This window comes from Macrotis lagotis, chromosome 5, assembly GCF_037893015.1.
Source record: "Macrotis lagotis isolate mMagLag1 chromosome 5, bilby.v1.9.chrom.fasta, whole genome shotgun sequence".
NCBI classification, from domain to species: Eukaryota; Metazoa; Chordata; class Mammalia; order Peramelemorphia; family Peramelidae; genus Macrotis; species Macrotis lagotis.
Window position 1 is genome coordinate 96,277,751 of NC_133662.1, and position 15,726 is coordinate 96,293,476.

General features: G+C 33.2%; 1 protein-coding gene across 4 annotated transcripts in view; it reads right to left on the bottom strand.

Moving 5' to 3' along the window:
• Window positions 1-257: 257 nt before the first annotated feature.
• The window catches only part of FBXL4 (F-box and leucine rich repeat protein 4), a 135,779-nt gene continuing 120,310 nt past the window's right edge, over window positions 258-15,726 (bottom strand). For all 4 annotated transcript variants that reach the window (XM_074187215.1, XM_074187218.1, XM_074187216.1 and 1 more), the window contains 3 exons: window positions 13,819-13,890; window positions 3,912-4,224; window positions 258-1,814 (listed from right to left, as the gene is read on the bottom strand). In XM_074187215.1, the coding sequence (XP_074043316.1) occupies window positions 1,651-1,814; window positions 3,912-4,224; window positions 13,819-13,890 (549 nt within the window). In that variant the 3' untranslated portion in view covers window positions 258-1,650. The remainder of the gene's footprint in view (window positions 1,815-3,911; window positions 4,225-13,818; window positions 13,891-15,726) is intronic.

The following is a 15,726-nucleotide window of genomic DNA, read 5'->3' on the forward strand; positions in this document are numbered from 1 at the left end:
CTGATGCAAAGTGAAGTGAGAAGAACCAGACCATTACTGTGTACAGTTGCAGCATTATTATGATCAACTGTGAAAGACTTGACTGCTTTAACATAATTATTCAAGATAATTTCAAAGGATTCATAAAAAATCCTAAGCAACACAAGAGAGAGAATTGATGAAATCTGATGGCAAATTGAAGTAAAATTTATTTTTCTTGTTTTGGAAATATGGTTAATATGGAAATACTGTAAAAGATTTCACATGTATAATTGATATATTGATTAACTTGTCATAGGGTGTGGGAAAAATGGAGGGAATTTGGAACTTAAAATTTAAAAATAGAAAGATGTTAAAATAATCAATTAAAATATTTATATTTTTTTATAAAGTTTTATTAAAAGCATAGTTTCCCTGAATAGCAAAATAGAAATTCACCTGTCCACTATTAACTTGAGGAATTCTTTCATTTTCAAACCCTTATTCTATAAAATCATTAAGACTGTCAAAAAAATAGTTGGAAAGCTAACTAGTTTATATTCCCCATTCCTGTTTTTTGTTTACTCTGCTCATACTGTGATGCTAATGTTAACTGTAAACAGTGAAACTGCCAAATTAAAGTAGCAGAAGGAAGGAAAAAGTCCTGAACAGGTATCAAACCTAGATATTTAGTTTATGAATGAGAGTTGGTTGTGGTCTTGTTCTACACAAAATGAGTGTTTTCTCTTTTTTATCAGCCAAGTATTCAATCTGAGGAAGAGTTGCTGATATATTATCATAGATCATATATTTTTCAGTGTTTCATATGGTAAGCAGATGCAGCACAAGTCAACACAATCCAAGGTGACAGGAATTTGAGAAGAAAATTGCTTTTGGGTTCTCTATACATTATCAGTTATGTGACAGTAAGTACTTGACACCAATATTATATATACAGTAGCTAGAAGAAGTAGGTAATTTTCTTTCTTTTTTGTTTCTGCTACACATTCCCAGAGGGTTCTTTTGTGCATGTACTATATCATTAAAGGTGCACTGTAAAATATCATTTTTGTCATCTTTTTAAAAGGGAATGTACGCCTCCTACCACATAAGTTATAGAGTAAAATGAGGAGGTCCAAATCTATTTCCAATCCCCCCCCAAAAAGAAATTAAGAGAAAGTAAAATTTCCTTAAAATTCTTCTTTTTCTATGAGAAATATTACATGCCAGATCACAAAAGCTTGATTTTAAAATTCCATAACTCAGTAAATAAAGGCACTGGGTAAATATCATTCCTCATTGCTAAGTGTGGAAAATTAACTTTATTTTTACATAAATATCACTACTTTATTGCACAAAAAATGTTTCTTTACATGTCGGTTAAAAGTTTTACATTAAAGGAAATTTTTAGGTTGAATTTGTAATTAATGATTAAAACGTGCATTATCGGTGATTAATTAATAAAGCAACAGCTAGGGATGGAAGAAGAATCATTATTAATAATTCCTTAGCATCTTATGTTCTTATATAGATGCCCTTATTTTATAAAAATATTTTATCTTTTTTACTTGATTTGAGTCTTTTCTTATTTTCCTTTTAAAAAGTGTATGTCCACTTCTATCCACTCCCAAAACAAACAAAACCAATCACATGATGTCAAATTAATTCCATGGCAGCACGTAGAGATATGAGTCACTGAGTGAAGCTTTTTTTAATGAACACATTAGGAAAACTGGCATTCAATTCCAGAACAACTCTATTATCAATTTGTGAACAGAAGGAGACATCAAGTAAAGAAAGATTTCTACAAGATTCCAGCAATTTTCTTAAAGATGCAGGGCTTACCATTCTTGTCCCTGTTAAGAAAAAAAGAAGGTTAAGTGAACTGTTAATTTATAAACACACTTTAATGAAATGACTTGAGTATTATTTCACAGAAAATTAATTGCTCTGACTTCAGATAAATTTCCATACTTTTAATCACTAAAAATCTGAGATAATTTAATGACTTCTATTTCTAAGTCTGGATTTTTTATTCTTTATGAGGTTAGGACCTTGAATTTTGGCAACACTTTTCATGTTATAATGAAAAAAAAGTTGGTCATCTACATTCCTATTTTCTCATTCTAAAATAAATAACAGTAATGGTCCAACTAGGGTTCTTCAATAATATGAATATGAAGATTTTTAAAATATCAGCCTTGATTTTTTTCTAAGTTTCTTACAGATTACTATTTTTCTATTAAAAGTATTTTCAGAAACATGACATTAGAATTAGTTTTAATTATTGGTAATTTCCACCTATGACTCACTGATGAAGCAGAAAAATTGCTGTTTCTGGAATCAGAAAACTTGATTCAAGAAAACACTCTATTTTTAAAATTAGTTTATGACCTTACATTAGTCATTTCAAGGCTAGATTCCAGTTTTCTCATCTGTGATAAAGAGGTTAGACAAGATGATTTTCAAGATCCTACCTATCTTTAACATTCTGTAATAGTAGATCTTTGCTCATCATTTTCTCATAAAATGGTCCCTTTCTCTACTTCCTTAGTTCTGTTTAATGGTACTACCATTTTAAAAGTCATACAGACCCAACACCTTAGTTATTTTTGACTCTTCTATCTCCATATTCCCAATTCATTCAATTACCAAGACTTATAGATTCTACTTTTATAGTCTATAATATTATTCTTGTTCCCTCTAGTCATATTGACACCATCAATTAATTGAGGTTCTTATTACCTTTTATTTTGATAGCATTAGGTAACAGAAGTACTTTTGTATGTATGTATATTAGCAGTTAGTAACTTCTATTTAAGGCAACTAGGTCTAGGTGACATGGTAAAGAGTGGAGGACTCAGACACTTACTTGCTGTGTGACACTAGACAAGTCCAACCCTGTTGGACTCTTATATAAAATGAGCTGGAAAAGGAAATGTCAAACCAATAGCTAACTACCCTAATATCTAGTATCTTTGCCAAGAATATTCCAAACAGGGTCATGAAGAGTTGGAATAACTGAAAATGACTAAATATAAACCATAATAATCTCATACGTGTTTTTAAAGAATGTTTCATATGATGAATGTATGAAACTAAGAATGTTAGAGTGAGAAGGGATTTCAAATTATTTGTATTTGGGCAGGTCTTCAGTTGCTAGATCTTTGAAGATGGAAATCCCAAAATTTCTTTAAAGAATCAGTTCACTGTTGATCTAAGATGTAGATATAGATACCTTTCATACCATAGATTAAATATACTTATTAATATTCTGTCCTCATTGAGACTGCCTAGTTATTCCTTCATTTACTTGAAAATCACTATTAATTAAATTCAGTTTTCTCATCAAATTAGTAATTGCATTACTTATAAATCTGATTTGTTTTAATTCTGCTGTTTGTTTGCCTCTGGACTACTGATTTCACCTTTGTAGGGAGATCCTATGAATAAGTTCCTCTACTAACATACATATATGCAGCTTAGTCTCTTAGAGAGTTGTCTGAGGAGCTAAGAGATTAAGTGATTGCGAAGGGTAAAACAATAAATATTTGACAGAGGTTAGACTTGAATTCAAGTCTTTCTGACTTGATTCTACATTTGTTAGAGATGAGACTTGAATCCAGATAGTCCTGATTTGATATTTTAATCTTTCTAATTAGTATTATCTTTCAGTCCTATAACTGCCTTCCATCTTTTTTATTATCATCTTAAGATCTCTTAAATGATCAATTATGTTTATAATTGTATTTTATGGTGATTGCATTATTTTAAGGATATACTGAATCTTTTAAAAAATAAGTATATTCTTCTACAACTTGTATAGCACTTTGTATGATACCCAATGCAAAATGCTAAATTTGTATGTCAGGCTGTTCTTTTCCTTCTATCTAAAAGCTGTTTCTATATCAAAGGAATATGATTTTAAGAGATATCACAGAACATTTCCTTACCTAATATATCTAGTTGCCGTAAACGAGAGCAGTTATTGGCCAGCTCTTCAATATCTGTATCACACACAGACCTATTAGCTGTAAGAAAAAGCTTTTGCAAGTTCGGTAGTTTCCGGGCCAGGTTTGCAAAGCATCCAGTGCTGCTCTGTAGGGTAGGGCACCAACCAAGGTCAAGTTCCTCCAAAAGCTGACATCCAGAAGCCAGTTCTGCTATTCCATTTTCAGTAATATTCTTGCATCTCCAAAGATCCAGGGTACGGAGTTTTTTGCATTTGGCTCCTATCATACTAGCTATCACATCATAGTCTTCAATCTGTGAAGCAAAGATCAATATTTCATATATATTGCTTTTCTCAGAAATGTCAACTTTTAAAAAGTTAGTCTTAATTACCCATTAAAGTTTGCAAGATTGTATGTATGTTTCTAGACTGTTGTCACACCAAGAGAAAACCTGAACAGTTACCATAACCCCAAGGTTTAGTTGTCTTTAGAATAGTCCCTATCTAGTTCTCCAGGCAGGTGCAGAATTGGGAATAAGGTGGAAAGACTAAATAAGTATAAAAGAGACTCCTCTTCCATTTGATCCAAATGGTCAGCTATGACTGTCCAAGATTCAGTCCTAATTTGACCTGATAATGAAGCATTTCCACTCCCCATCCCCATCTTATGCACTTCCTCATAGAGTTGTACATCACATCCCATTTTGTTATAACAAAAATGTTACCACTTTTTCATCTATATGTTTCTGTATCCCTGAAAAAAAAAAAAAAGAAAAAGTGGGGAAGGGACAATAGGATATAGTTTTTAAATTACTGCTTACTGCATGAATTAATGTGAACTGACTCCCCTCCCACCCCCTAGCCCCCAAATTTCCAAGGCAAAAGAAAGGCAAGTAGGTCAATATCTAAATAAAAGGAAGAAATGGAGATGAGAGGAACTAGCTGAGGATTTTCTTTAGGGGTTTATATTAATAGGGAGCACTAAACCTATGGCTCCCTGATCACAACTCCTGGAGCTCTTTTTGGTCCCTCGTTCCACCTTAATATCTTTCTTGTACCTAATCTCACAATCCCATATTCCTGATCCCACCTCCCCCAAATCCTATCCTGTTAGAAACACCACCAGCTCAGCAGTTATAGCGGGTGACCTGGAGGATTTGACTGATAGGTGAAGAAAGAGGGTATTTTCTTTCTATCACAAAAAACACAGAATAAATGACATTTCAAACTGGAATTCTAAATACATTTTCTCCAAAGGCACACTATTTTCCCCCCTGGATATGGATTTTATTTTCCATCAAATCTTTTAAAATTGTCTTTTTTGTACTATTGTACTGCTGAAACAGATTATCCTGTGACTATCATAGGGGTATTTATCTTTTAGTCATTGCTGGTAAGGTTCTTGCCAGAGTCCTCAATAGGCTGATCCTTTATCTGGAAGATGGTCACCTCCCTGAGAGCCAGTGTGACTTCAGAGAGGGTGAAGGAACTGTTGATATGGTGTTTTTTGCCTGACAACTCCAGGTAAAATGGCAGGAACAGAAGAGAGGTCTGTATACAACATCTGTAGATCTTTGATATTGTCAGTTGTGAGGGTTTATGGAAAATTATGTCGAAAGTTGGTTATCTGGACAAGTTCATCAATATTGTATATCAGTTTCTTTTTTATATATAAATATTTTACTTGTTTTCCAATTATCTACAATAGTAGTCTCTACCAATCACTTTTTGCAAGGTTTTGAATTTTACAATTTCCACGCCCTCCCCTTCCTTCCTCTCTCCAACATAAGGCAATATGATAGTCTTTACATTTGTTTACATGATATGTATATATCAAAATTGAATATGTTGAGAGAAAAAACATAACCTTAAGGAAGAAAGAAAATATTAGATAAAGAAAATTATGTAATACTTAAGATGATTTCTTAAAAATTAAAGATAATAATCTTTGATCTGCATTTAACCTCCACAGTTCTTTCTCTGGATACAGATGTTTTTTTCTCCATAACAGATGCCCTAAAATTGTCCCTAATTACTGCACTGATGGAGTGAACAAGTCCATGAATGTTGATCATTACCCCATGCCGTTAGAATGTACAATGTTTTTCTGGTTCTGCTCATCTCATTCAGCATCAATTAATGCAAGTCTTTCCAGGCTTCTCTGAACTCCCCTCCCTCCTGGTTTCTAATAGAACAATAGTGTTCAATCACATACATATACCACAGTTTGCTAAGCCATTTCCCAATTGATGGGCATCTCCTTGATTTCCAACTTTGCCACCACAAACAGGGTTGCTATGAATATTTTTGTATATATGGGGTTTTTACCCTTTTTTCCTGATCTCTTCAGGATACAGACCCAGTAGTGGTATTGCTGGATCAAAGAACATGCAAATTTTTATTGCCCTTTGGGCCTAATTCCAAGTTGCTCTCCAGAAAGCTTAGATCAGTTCACAGCCCCAGCAACAATGCATTAGTGCAAAGACACACTATTACATAATGATTAACTTCTATAGTACTTTACTTTTATGGATCATTGAGGAAATTATCTAACAATGTTTAGAACATTGTTTCTATGGGAAAATGTCTCAAGTTTGAAATCCCAAACCTAACCTGAACTTTTTAAACACATCTCTTTATAAAGTTGGTTATCTGTATACTCACATTCTTATTGATAAAGATCTGATCACTAATGTTTGACCATAAAATGATAAAAGAATACCCACTACATTTAACGGAAATTATTTAATGAAATTCTATGTATAATGAATAATACACGAATTAAAGACAAATTCATTTTAAGGAACAGCATCATCATCAAGTTTTATAGAATTGGGGGTGGGTGGGGTTGATCCTAATTCTGACATTTTGTACCCACAATTGATCTCCTGAACTTCATCCTCCTGAAAGATATGTTACTAAATGTTATAAACTTCATGTCACCTTCTGTCTACCTATCAAGAATACTTGTTTTTTGAGAGTCACTAAACACTATCTATGTATGGTAATAGGCCCTAATTAAGAATAGTAATGGTAGTAATTGGTTAAACAAATCAATAGATCTGGAATTTAATGGACACAACTGGAAAAATTTACTACTGAATTCTGTCAGTATCAATAAGTAGCTAGAAAACTACAAGCCACAAAAACTGGAGTTTGGAAGCTGGTAAAGAAAGACTGAACATTTTGCTCCTTAGCTTTAAGTGTTTCCATCTCTTTCTGCTGATGGATACTGAATAAATGCTGCCCAGCTGCCTGAAAAAGAAGTAAACACAGTAAAGGGAAAGAAAAAATATGGATTATGTGTAATTTTTTGTTGACTTCTATTTTATGTGATATATCAAGGTATTTTGAGAATGATTAAAAATCCAAGCAAAATTATTGCTATGTTCCTTATGGGAATAATATAAAAGCAACAATGAAGTGGATAATATAATAAAAGTTTCCCAAACCATCTTATAGTTTCACTTACAGATTATCTATTTCTATTATTTATTTTTGAATATAGAATACAGGATTGCATGTTAGAATTTAATATAATATTTTATTGAAAAGTTATTTATTTTAAAATATGTTATTTTAAAAGTTTTGCCATATCTTTGTTTCAACTACAGGCCAAAATTCTTTTCAGCAGAATATTTTCCTTTGTAGTAACATGAGTTAAAGAGAAAATGGAATCCAGAAAGCAAAATGGTGTATAAGGAATTTGTTTCCTAAAGTGAAGAGACCTGCATAGAATAAGTTCTACATTTTACAATTAAGCAGTTAAAATGTAATAGTTTTGATAAGGCTGAATTTGTATCCACTGAATCTTAAATAGCATGTAGACTGAGAACTGTGGTTGGTAATAAAAATAGAGGTTTCTATGTCTAATATGACAAGAATTAAACTAGGTTCTAGCAACTTTGTGATCAATCAAGAATGTCCCATTAATATCTTTTCTCACAAAGGTAACTTATAAGCAATGTTGACAGGATGAAAAACAGATGTGATCTGAAGGAACTGAAATTTAATTGTGATCAAACTAAATATTTTTACACTGCAAAGATATGTGAATAAGAACATTATATATATATATATATACATATATATATATATATATATATATATATATAATCTTTACTTTCAGAAAGGAAAAAAAAACAAAGTACAAAGATGTACGGGACTTGACCAGGGTCACACAATTAATGAGAAGCAAACACAAGAATACAAAGCTAAGACTTCTGATTGTCAAACTGGTAGTTCTCTTTCTGTAAATGGTGTTGTCTGTTCTCTACTAGCAAGAGCTTCCATGATGGGGATCCTTAAGAGGCAAAAAAATGAGATGAATACTACTGCTATTAATGAAATCTTATATTAAGAATGAAGTGAAAAAATGACCATTTTGATAAATAAACACTATATTTTTAGAACTGTCAATACATAGAGTATATGGCCAACTTTTATTTATAAAGAGCTTATTACTAAGTGAGTAGACTATTAAAGTCCTACACATACTTTTTTTTCTCCTTGTTTCGTCAATGGGTTATTTCACTGCTTTTTAGCATGTATACCAAATAGAAGACAGTACAGAAATAGCTATTTGCTAACAGATATAGAGGGGAAGAGAGTTAAAACTGGCCAAGAGTGAGTTGGTACAGCAAAATAGAAGTGGCCTAATCTGAAGGTTGTGATCCAAGCTAAGCTACTAAGTATTATGTGTCCTTAGGTAAGTCAAATTCTAAAAGAATCTTTTAACTAAATTATCTCTAAGATCCCTTCAGACTTTAGAATTCTAGAAAATTTTTTTCTGTTTTCTATAAATTTGGGATTTTAGTTAATAATATTGCAATTTTTATTACCATGAGTAGTACAAAGCATTGTGCTTAGAAAAAGTCTTAAACTAGAAAAGTATGATAGAAATATTATAGAATTTTAGAGTTGGAAGGGAATTCAAAGGTATTTAATCCAACTCATCACCAAATTCTTATCAAGGTGGTCATTCCATTTTTTTTAAGACTGTTAGCAAGGTTTTCCTTATATTGAATAAAAGTGACATCTCCCCACTGGTCATAATTCTGCTTATCTGAGCTAAGAAGAGGAAGTCCATTCCTTCCTTCATATTACTGATGGATATCATATCATAGTATCATAGAATCTGGAAGTAGAAGTAACCTCAGAGATCATTTAATCCAACTACTTCATTTTCAAGTTGAGGAAACTAAAGCCCTGTCACACAAGTAATAAACAACAGACCAGAATTTATACACAGTTTCTAAATTTCCAAAACCAGTGTTTTCCCACTATGTCATGTTATTTCTTTAGGTTCTCTTTTCGCTACAATAAATATCTTTAATTCTTCAACTGTTCTCCCCAAGGCATGGTTTCATGACCCCCATGGCATCCTGGTTATGCCAACATAGAAGTATTCCATCTTGTTAATGTTACTTCTAAAATGCAGTACCTAGAAACCAGAAACAATATTCTGGATGTGGTTTGAACAAGTCAGTGTGCAGTAGGACTATTCTCTCCTCACTATGGAAAGTACATTTCTATTCATGCAGCCTAGGATTGCATTAGGTCTTTTGGCTGCTAAATCACAGTGAATTTATTGTAGTTCATTAAAATCTCTAGGCTTTATTTTTTTCACGTGAACTTCTTTCTCCTCCATCCTATACTTATGATTTTTTTAAAATCCAAGCAAGTACAAGATTTGATTGTTGGTTTTATCTCTATTTTAATCTGTTGAAATTTCAATTTATTTATTCAGAATATTAGTTATCTTTTTCAGATTTATTTCATCTAAAAATTTTAAAAGTATACCCTCTATATAGTCTTCAAATCATTGATTAATGTATTGAATGGAAATAGGCCAAAGTGTAGATATGTAGGGTGCTGCAAAAGACATCTCCCTCCAGGCTGACATTTATTCAGCATTCTTTGAGGTCAAAAAGGTCCACAATCTTTTTCAAACATATTAAGAACTCAGAATTTTTCAAAGAGTTTCATTAATACTATAAACATTATAATACAAAGGCTAAAAAATGACAAATAACTTGATCAATGGTGAGGATTTGTTTAGAACTCACTTTCATTACAACACTGTCAATTTATCTTTCTGAAAATAAAATGAATTTCAGAGAATATTCAAGAATGATATATTAACTATCATTGCCACTTGCCCTCTAACCTCATAGCTGTGATTCTAGATACAAAAAATAATTTGAACATTCTATAAGGTAAACATTTTGATAACTTTAATTACCTCTTAGTATGGAACTCACTACAAGAATGAGTTAGGGTACTCCATACCAACTCAACTTTGTTTATGTCTCAGGAATAAACCTATATAACAATAAACACCAGTTCTGAATATATGTGGGTACAATTTTTTACTTATTTATATCCTATCCCTTGACCACAGTCCTCAAAATTATTTTGCAAAAATCTAATCGTTGAGACACCAGATTAAATTTCCCTCCAAATGCAAAATTCTGCTGCTTATCAACTGCTCATCCGAGCAAGGTTTTAAGTCTATCACAGCACTAAGATCTTCTTGTGTCCAGTAGAGCTTGTTTTAATTCTAGACCAATATTCTATTTTATAGTGGATATAACTAAGATATTTAATAAAATATATGAAACAAATTTAATCCTTCATAATTAATATACTGTGTTGGTCTGAAAATTAACCTGGAAAGAGGCTGAGAACCAGTCTTTACCAGGTAAATGCTACATATGGTCATAACATAAAGATAAGATTAACATAGCAATATGCTTTTTTACTAATGCTATGTCAGTGCTGTATTATGCTGTAAGGGTGATCCTAGGTTCTCAAAAGCAAAGCTAAAAGAGAGTAAGTTCTGGTGTACTCTATCTCACTATAAAATTATCTGAAAGGTTCAACCCTGGCATAAAACAATTCATTACATAGTTCAACAATGAAATTCTTTATGTTGTCTGAAGTATGCCAGAAATGAAGAATGCTAATATGCCATCTTACAAACTAGTAGGTAAGAAACTAAAATTAATGTGGTACTAAATTACTGGTAGTGAGTGCTCTCTACTTATCATATTAGTGAATTTTGAACTCTGCTATGAGATTTCTGGAAATTTTTCTTCAGAACCAGTTTATGTAATAAAACAGGAATATCAAAAATGTGAATATTATAATGGGACTAAATATTGTTGATTGTCTCTAACTTACTGCTCTGCTCAAATGGGCTTAAATTTTTTTTACAAATAATTTGTTTAGTTAACTGAGATTATAGTTGCTATGTGAGGAATTGGGATACAGTGAGTGAGAACTTCACTTCAAAGACAAACATGCCTTGGGATATCGTCAGGAAGCAATCACTTTAAAAGTAGTAAAAGTATCATTTTGGCAATTATTTAGTGCTTGTGAAGTACAAACAAACCAAAATATAACAATATCTAATTTGATGATAAGCTAGTTCAACTAATAAAAAAAAGCAACAAAAAAATCCTTCCAAAGACAGAACTGCCAAGATAAAATATAGCAACTGCCAGATTACTGTCCACTTCAGTATTAGCAACACATAAATATACTTGTAGCTGGCTCCCTGCAGCCTTACTAAGATGCCATTGAAAAAACTACTGGCTGTGATTCTTATCACTGAGTCTTATGTAGCAGCAGGATTCACTAATGTTCATATATTCATTTAAGTCTAAAGTTGATTATGCTCCTATTATATTCAATATGCCAGTTTAGGGAGGAAGAGAAAGGATAGAGTCTTTTCTAAGTCATAGTTCCTCTCCTCCTATGTCATATCAAGTAAGGGCAGGCTAAGGAATCTAGGCAGAGTCAGGAAAAGGCCAGAGGTCTCAGTCTGAATACAAATAGGGCTATGTTAGTTTAGGACAGGAAAAAATTAGATCTGAAACCAGGAAAATCAGCAAAGTCGGTCAATAAACACTGACTAAAGATTCATCGGTTCTAAGCACTGTGCTAAGGACTGAGGATACCAGGAAAGGCAAAGACAATCCCTGCTCTCAAGAAGCACCCAGTCTAGTAGAGACCATAACAACTATGAACAAGTTATAAACAGGTTAAACTGGAGATGGTGAAGAGAGGGAAGAATTAAGAACTAGAATTAAAAAGGACTGGGAAAGGTTTCTTGTCAAATTTGAGGTTTTTAGCTGGGTCTTGATGGAGCTGACAGACAGAGGAAGGAGCAAAGCATCTCATGCAAGAGGGACAGTCAATGCTAATCTGACTGTTCCTCACTGAGGGGAAGGGGGTAGAAAAGGGGGGTGGAAGGAAGTTTTGCAATTTGGAAATATACATGCATATATGGATGAAAACAAACAAACAAACAAACAAATAAATAGAGATAGTGAAAAGGTCTGGAATTGAGAGATGGGAGGGTCTTGTTAGAGAAAGACCAAGGTCAACATTACTGAATCCCAGAGCATCTTGCAGTGGGGAGGGTGGGATTATAAGGTATATGAATGCTGGAAAGGTTTTGGAGAGGGGCATGGCCGGTTATATAGAGCTTTGAAAATGAAACACATAATTTTATTTTGATCCTGAAAGTGATGGGGAGCCACTAGAATTTATTGAGTAGGAAGTGACATGAATTTTAGAAAGATCACTTTGATAGCTGAGCATTAGGGGGAGAGGGCAGGTTGGATGTTAGTACTGTTAGCTAAAGTCTAAAATGAAACCAAAATCTAGGGTGCCAACCTAAGCAGGTGAAGAGCAGGATCTTAAAGGTATGCAGTAGAAATTGATTTTTTTGACACTAGTATTCATTAGTATTACAGTCTGATTAGCAATCATATATCAGATTCAAAAAAGTTAGATATCAGAAGATTAAAGTGCAAGACAAAAGATGGATGCATAAGGCAAGAATTCTGTCACTAGAGGACAAGAGTAGTTTCTAAGGACAAAGTCTCAGACCAACACAAAGACTGACTTGCTGCCACACCCAGGGAGTTACTGGCCTATGGATCTTTATATTCTTCCTTTCTATGAGCAAAATTGGCCAAGAAGTCACTGAGAGGTCTGAACTTATATAAAATAATTATTCAGCTTCACTGTGAGGGTTTGAGGGTTAAAGGGCATGCAGTCTCTTTGTCTTCTATTCCCATAACATTTGGCAGTTCTGGCTCTTCTAGGGGTTTCTTTAGATGTAGTTACTGAACAGAGTAGGACTAGTTACTCATAATGCTACAGTTCATCTATTCTTTGTCTATAAAAAATTTAAGGATTATTTGGGGATTTCAAGTGGCACAATCTGGCTATTGTGAACCTCCAAACTGCCTACTTAGGATCTGCTTCTACTAAGAGCTTAAAAAAAACAAAAAAAAATTTTCTGGGTGTGCCTGTCAATCCTAAACTAACTTTTTGGGAATCTTCTGGTCCTATATTACAATGATAAACATATAATTTTTCACTAGTATACACAACAGAATTCCTCTATCCTTTCTTTAGGAGATAATTGATTTCATAACATTTATACTTATTCCTTCACATAATCAGTATGAAAAAGATGGAAAGTCATTAATAGATTCTTCCAATTTCACTTAGAATCACAGAATTTTAGAGTTAGAAGGAACTTTAGCTACAATTTAGTCATCTTCTAATTTTAGAGTTAAGGAAACTGAGACCCAGAGAGACTAAGTGATTTGCCTAAAGACTGATCACAGTAGTAGAGTAATGGGAGACCCTTTTATCAAGCTGACTCTGAGTCCAATAGTTTTCCTAATGCCCATACAATTATATGCCTTGCTACTCCCTTAGATAATACCATCAGCATTTCATTTTTAAATAAACTTTAAAAGAAATATCTGAAAGCGGGTGGGAAGGAAAATGAAAGAAAATAATTTACCATTAATCTGAAACAGGGTTGGGGGTGGTACTGCACACAAAAGGGAAAGAGAGTGAGAATACTTTCAAATACTTACCATTACACAGCTCCCCAGACTGAGGTGCTGAAGCTCTGAACAGAAGTTCAAAATGCTGAGCAGCGCTGTTTGCTGCCATCGGGGACCACATCAGAGACAAATATGGAAAGGGAAACAAAGAGAAGAGGTCAATTAGACATTAAAGACTGTCACCACTTTCCCTGAAATATAGCTCAAAACCTAGGTTCCAGAAACCACAAATGCCATTTAATGAGTCCCCAGATGCTCCAACCATTGATTGGCTTAGAGTCAAGGTAATCATTACAAGCCTCAATGTAAGTCACTTTGGATATGGTTTTGCATGCCCTGAAGATACCCATATTCCCTATGACCTCTCAGCTCATTTCCCAAAGGAAAACTGTTTGAAAGTCTGGTAAGTTTGAACAACAAGTAAGGCTAAGCCAAAAAACACAGAGGGCTGGTGACATCCTTAAAGAACATCAGCAGCTCTGACATTCACCGATCAGTTGCTGCCTGATGGAACTGCCAATAGAGTCACAATGAATCAGGATTGAGCTGGTGACTTTAATGTCAAAGGATTCTCCTTTGCTGACAAGGATACCAACAACCATTGAGCACCTGTCACTAGGAACATGCTGACTGAAACAAATATAATGTGTACTTTACAGTCATGTTTCTGTCACTTAAGCCCCATCCATTTTGTACACTAAACAGTGTCCAAAAGTCACATTAGGCTATTGCTTGGGGTATGGCATTTAAAATTACCTTTAAGTAATAATAATAATAATAATAATAATAATAATAATATAACTTTGAGGAAAACAATTAAAATAAAGCTTCAGGTTTTAAACCCTCTTCTATAACATTAAAAGAATTTTAAAAGTATTTAAAATATTCTGACATAGTAAAAATTTTTAGCTTTATCAAATAAATAAAAAATACCTTGCTAACAAAGTTATGAAGATATTTCGTAACCTTTGCTTAACCAATTCTAAGCCTTTTGGAACTGTGAAAAATATCGCTTTTTTTTAAAGAATATGTCACTTAGAAAAATATGGTATAAAACACCTAGTCAGAGCCTAGTTAAGATTCTCTCACTTAAGAGAAATTAATGAGACACTTCAAACAAAATAAGCTTATTTAAAAAAAAATACAAGCCCTTGAGGAGTCCTATCTAGTGTTTTTGTAAAAAATAAAATTCACTTTAACACCTTGTTGTTAGGAATTTCTTTGCAACTCTATCTTCTATTGTTATACTTGAGTTCCAACAAATCACACCATTAACACAGACTAAATCATATAAACACTGAAGCCCCTTACTCATCATGGTATGGAGTAATCTTCAGTGCTCAAAAGCGACTTCACAATGAAATACAAACTCACAGATTCTTCTGAGTTGGAAAATTTGGGGCAGACTGAAAATTGTGTTCAGTACACAACTAGAATACTCCTACTCCTTTCCACTTTAAGGCTTTTCTGTCTGATGTTAAGTTTCAAATAAAGTTCTACCTTTTGCAAGAAGTCTTTCCTGGTGTAGCACCCCAGGGCATGTAGAAGAGGGAAGGTAGCACTCCTTTAATGCAAGTGCCTTTCCTCTAAGATTATCTCCAATTAGCTTGTATAAATACTGGTAGTACAATCAATTAGCAACTTGTTTACCCCCTTTGATTACAAGCTCTTTGGGACAAGAAATATTTTTACTTTTCTTTGTATCCAATGCTCACCACAACAACACTGAATAAGCAGAGTGAAAGTTGTAAACAGTAACAGTAAAATTGTTCAAAGAGAAACTGTGAATGACTAAGCTATTCTAAATAATATGATCATTCAAATCAAATACAAAGGACTTTTGAAGGAAAATGCTATCCACCTCCGCAGAAAGAATCCATAAGGAAATATGGATTGCATCATTCCTTGTATGTCTATATCAAATATTGACCTTCCAGC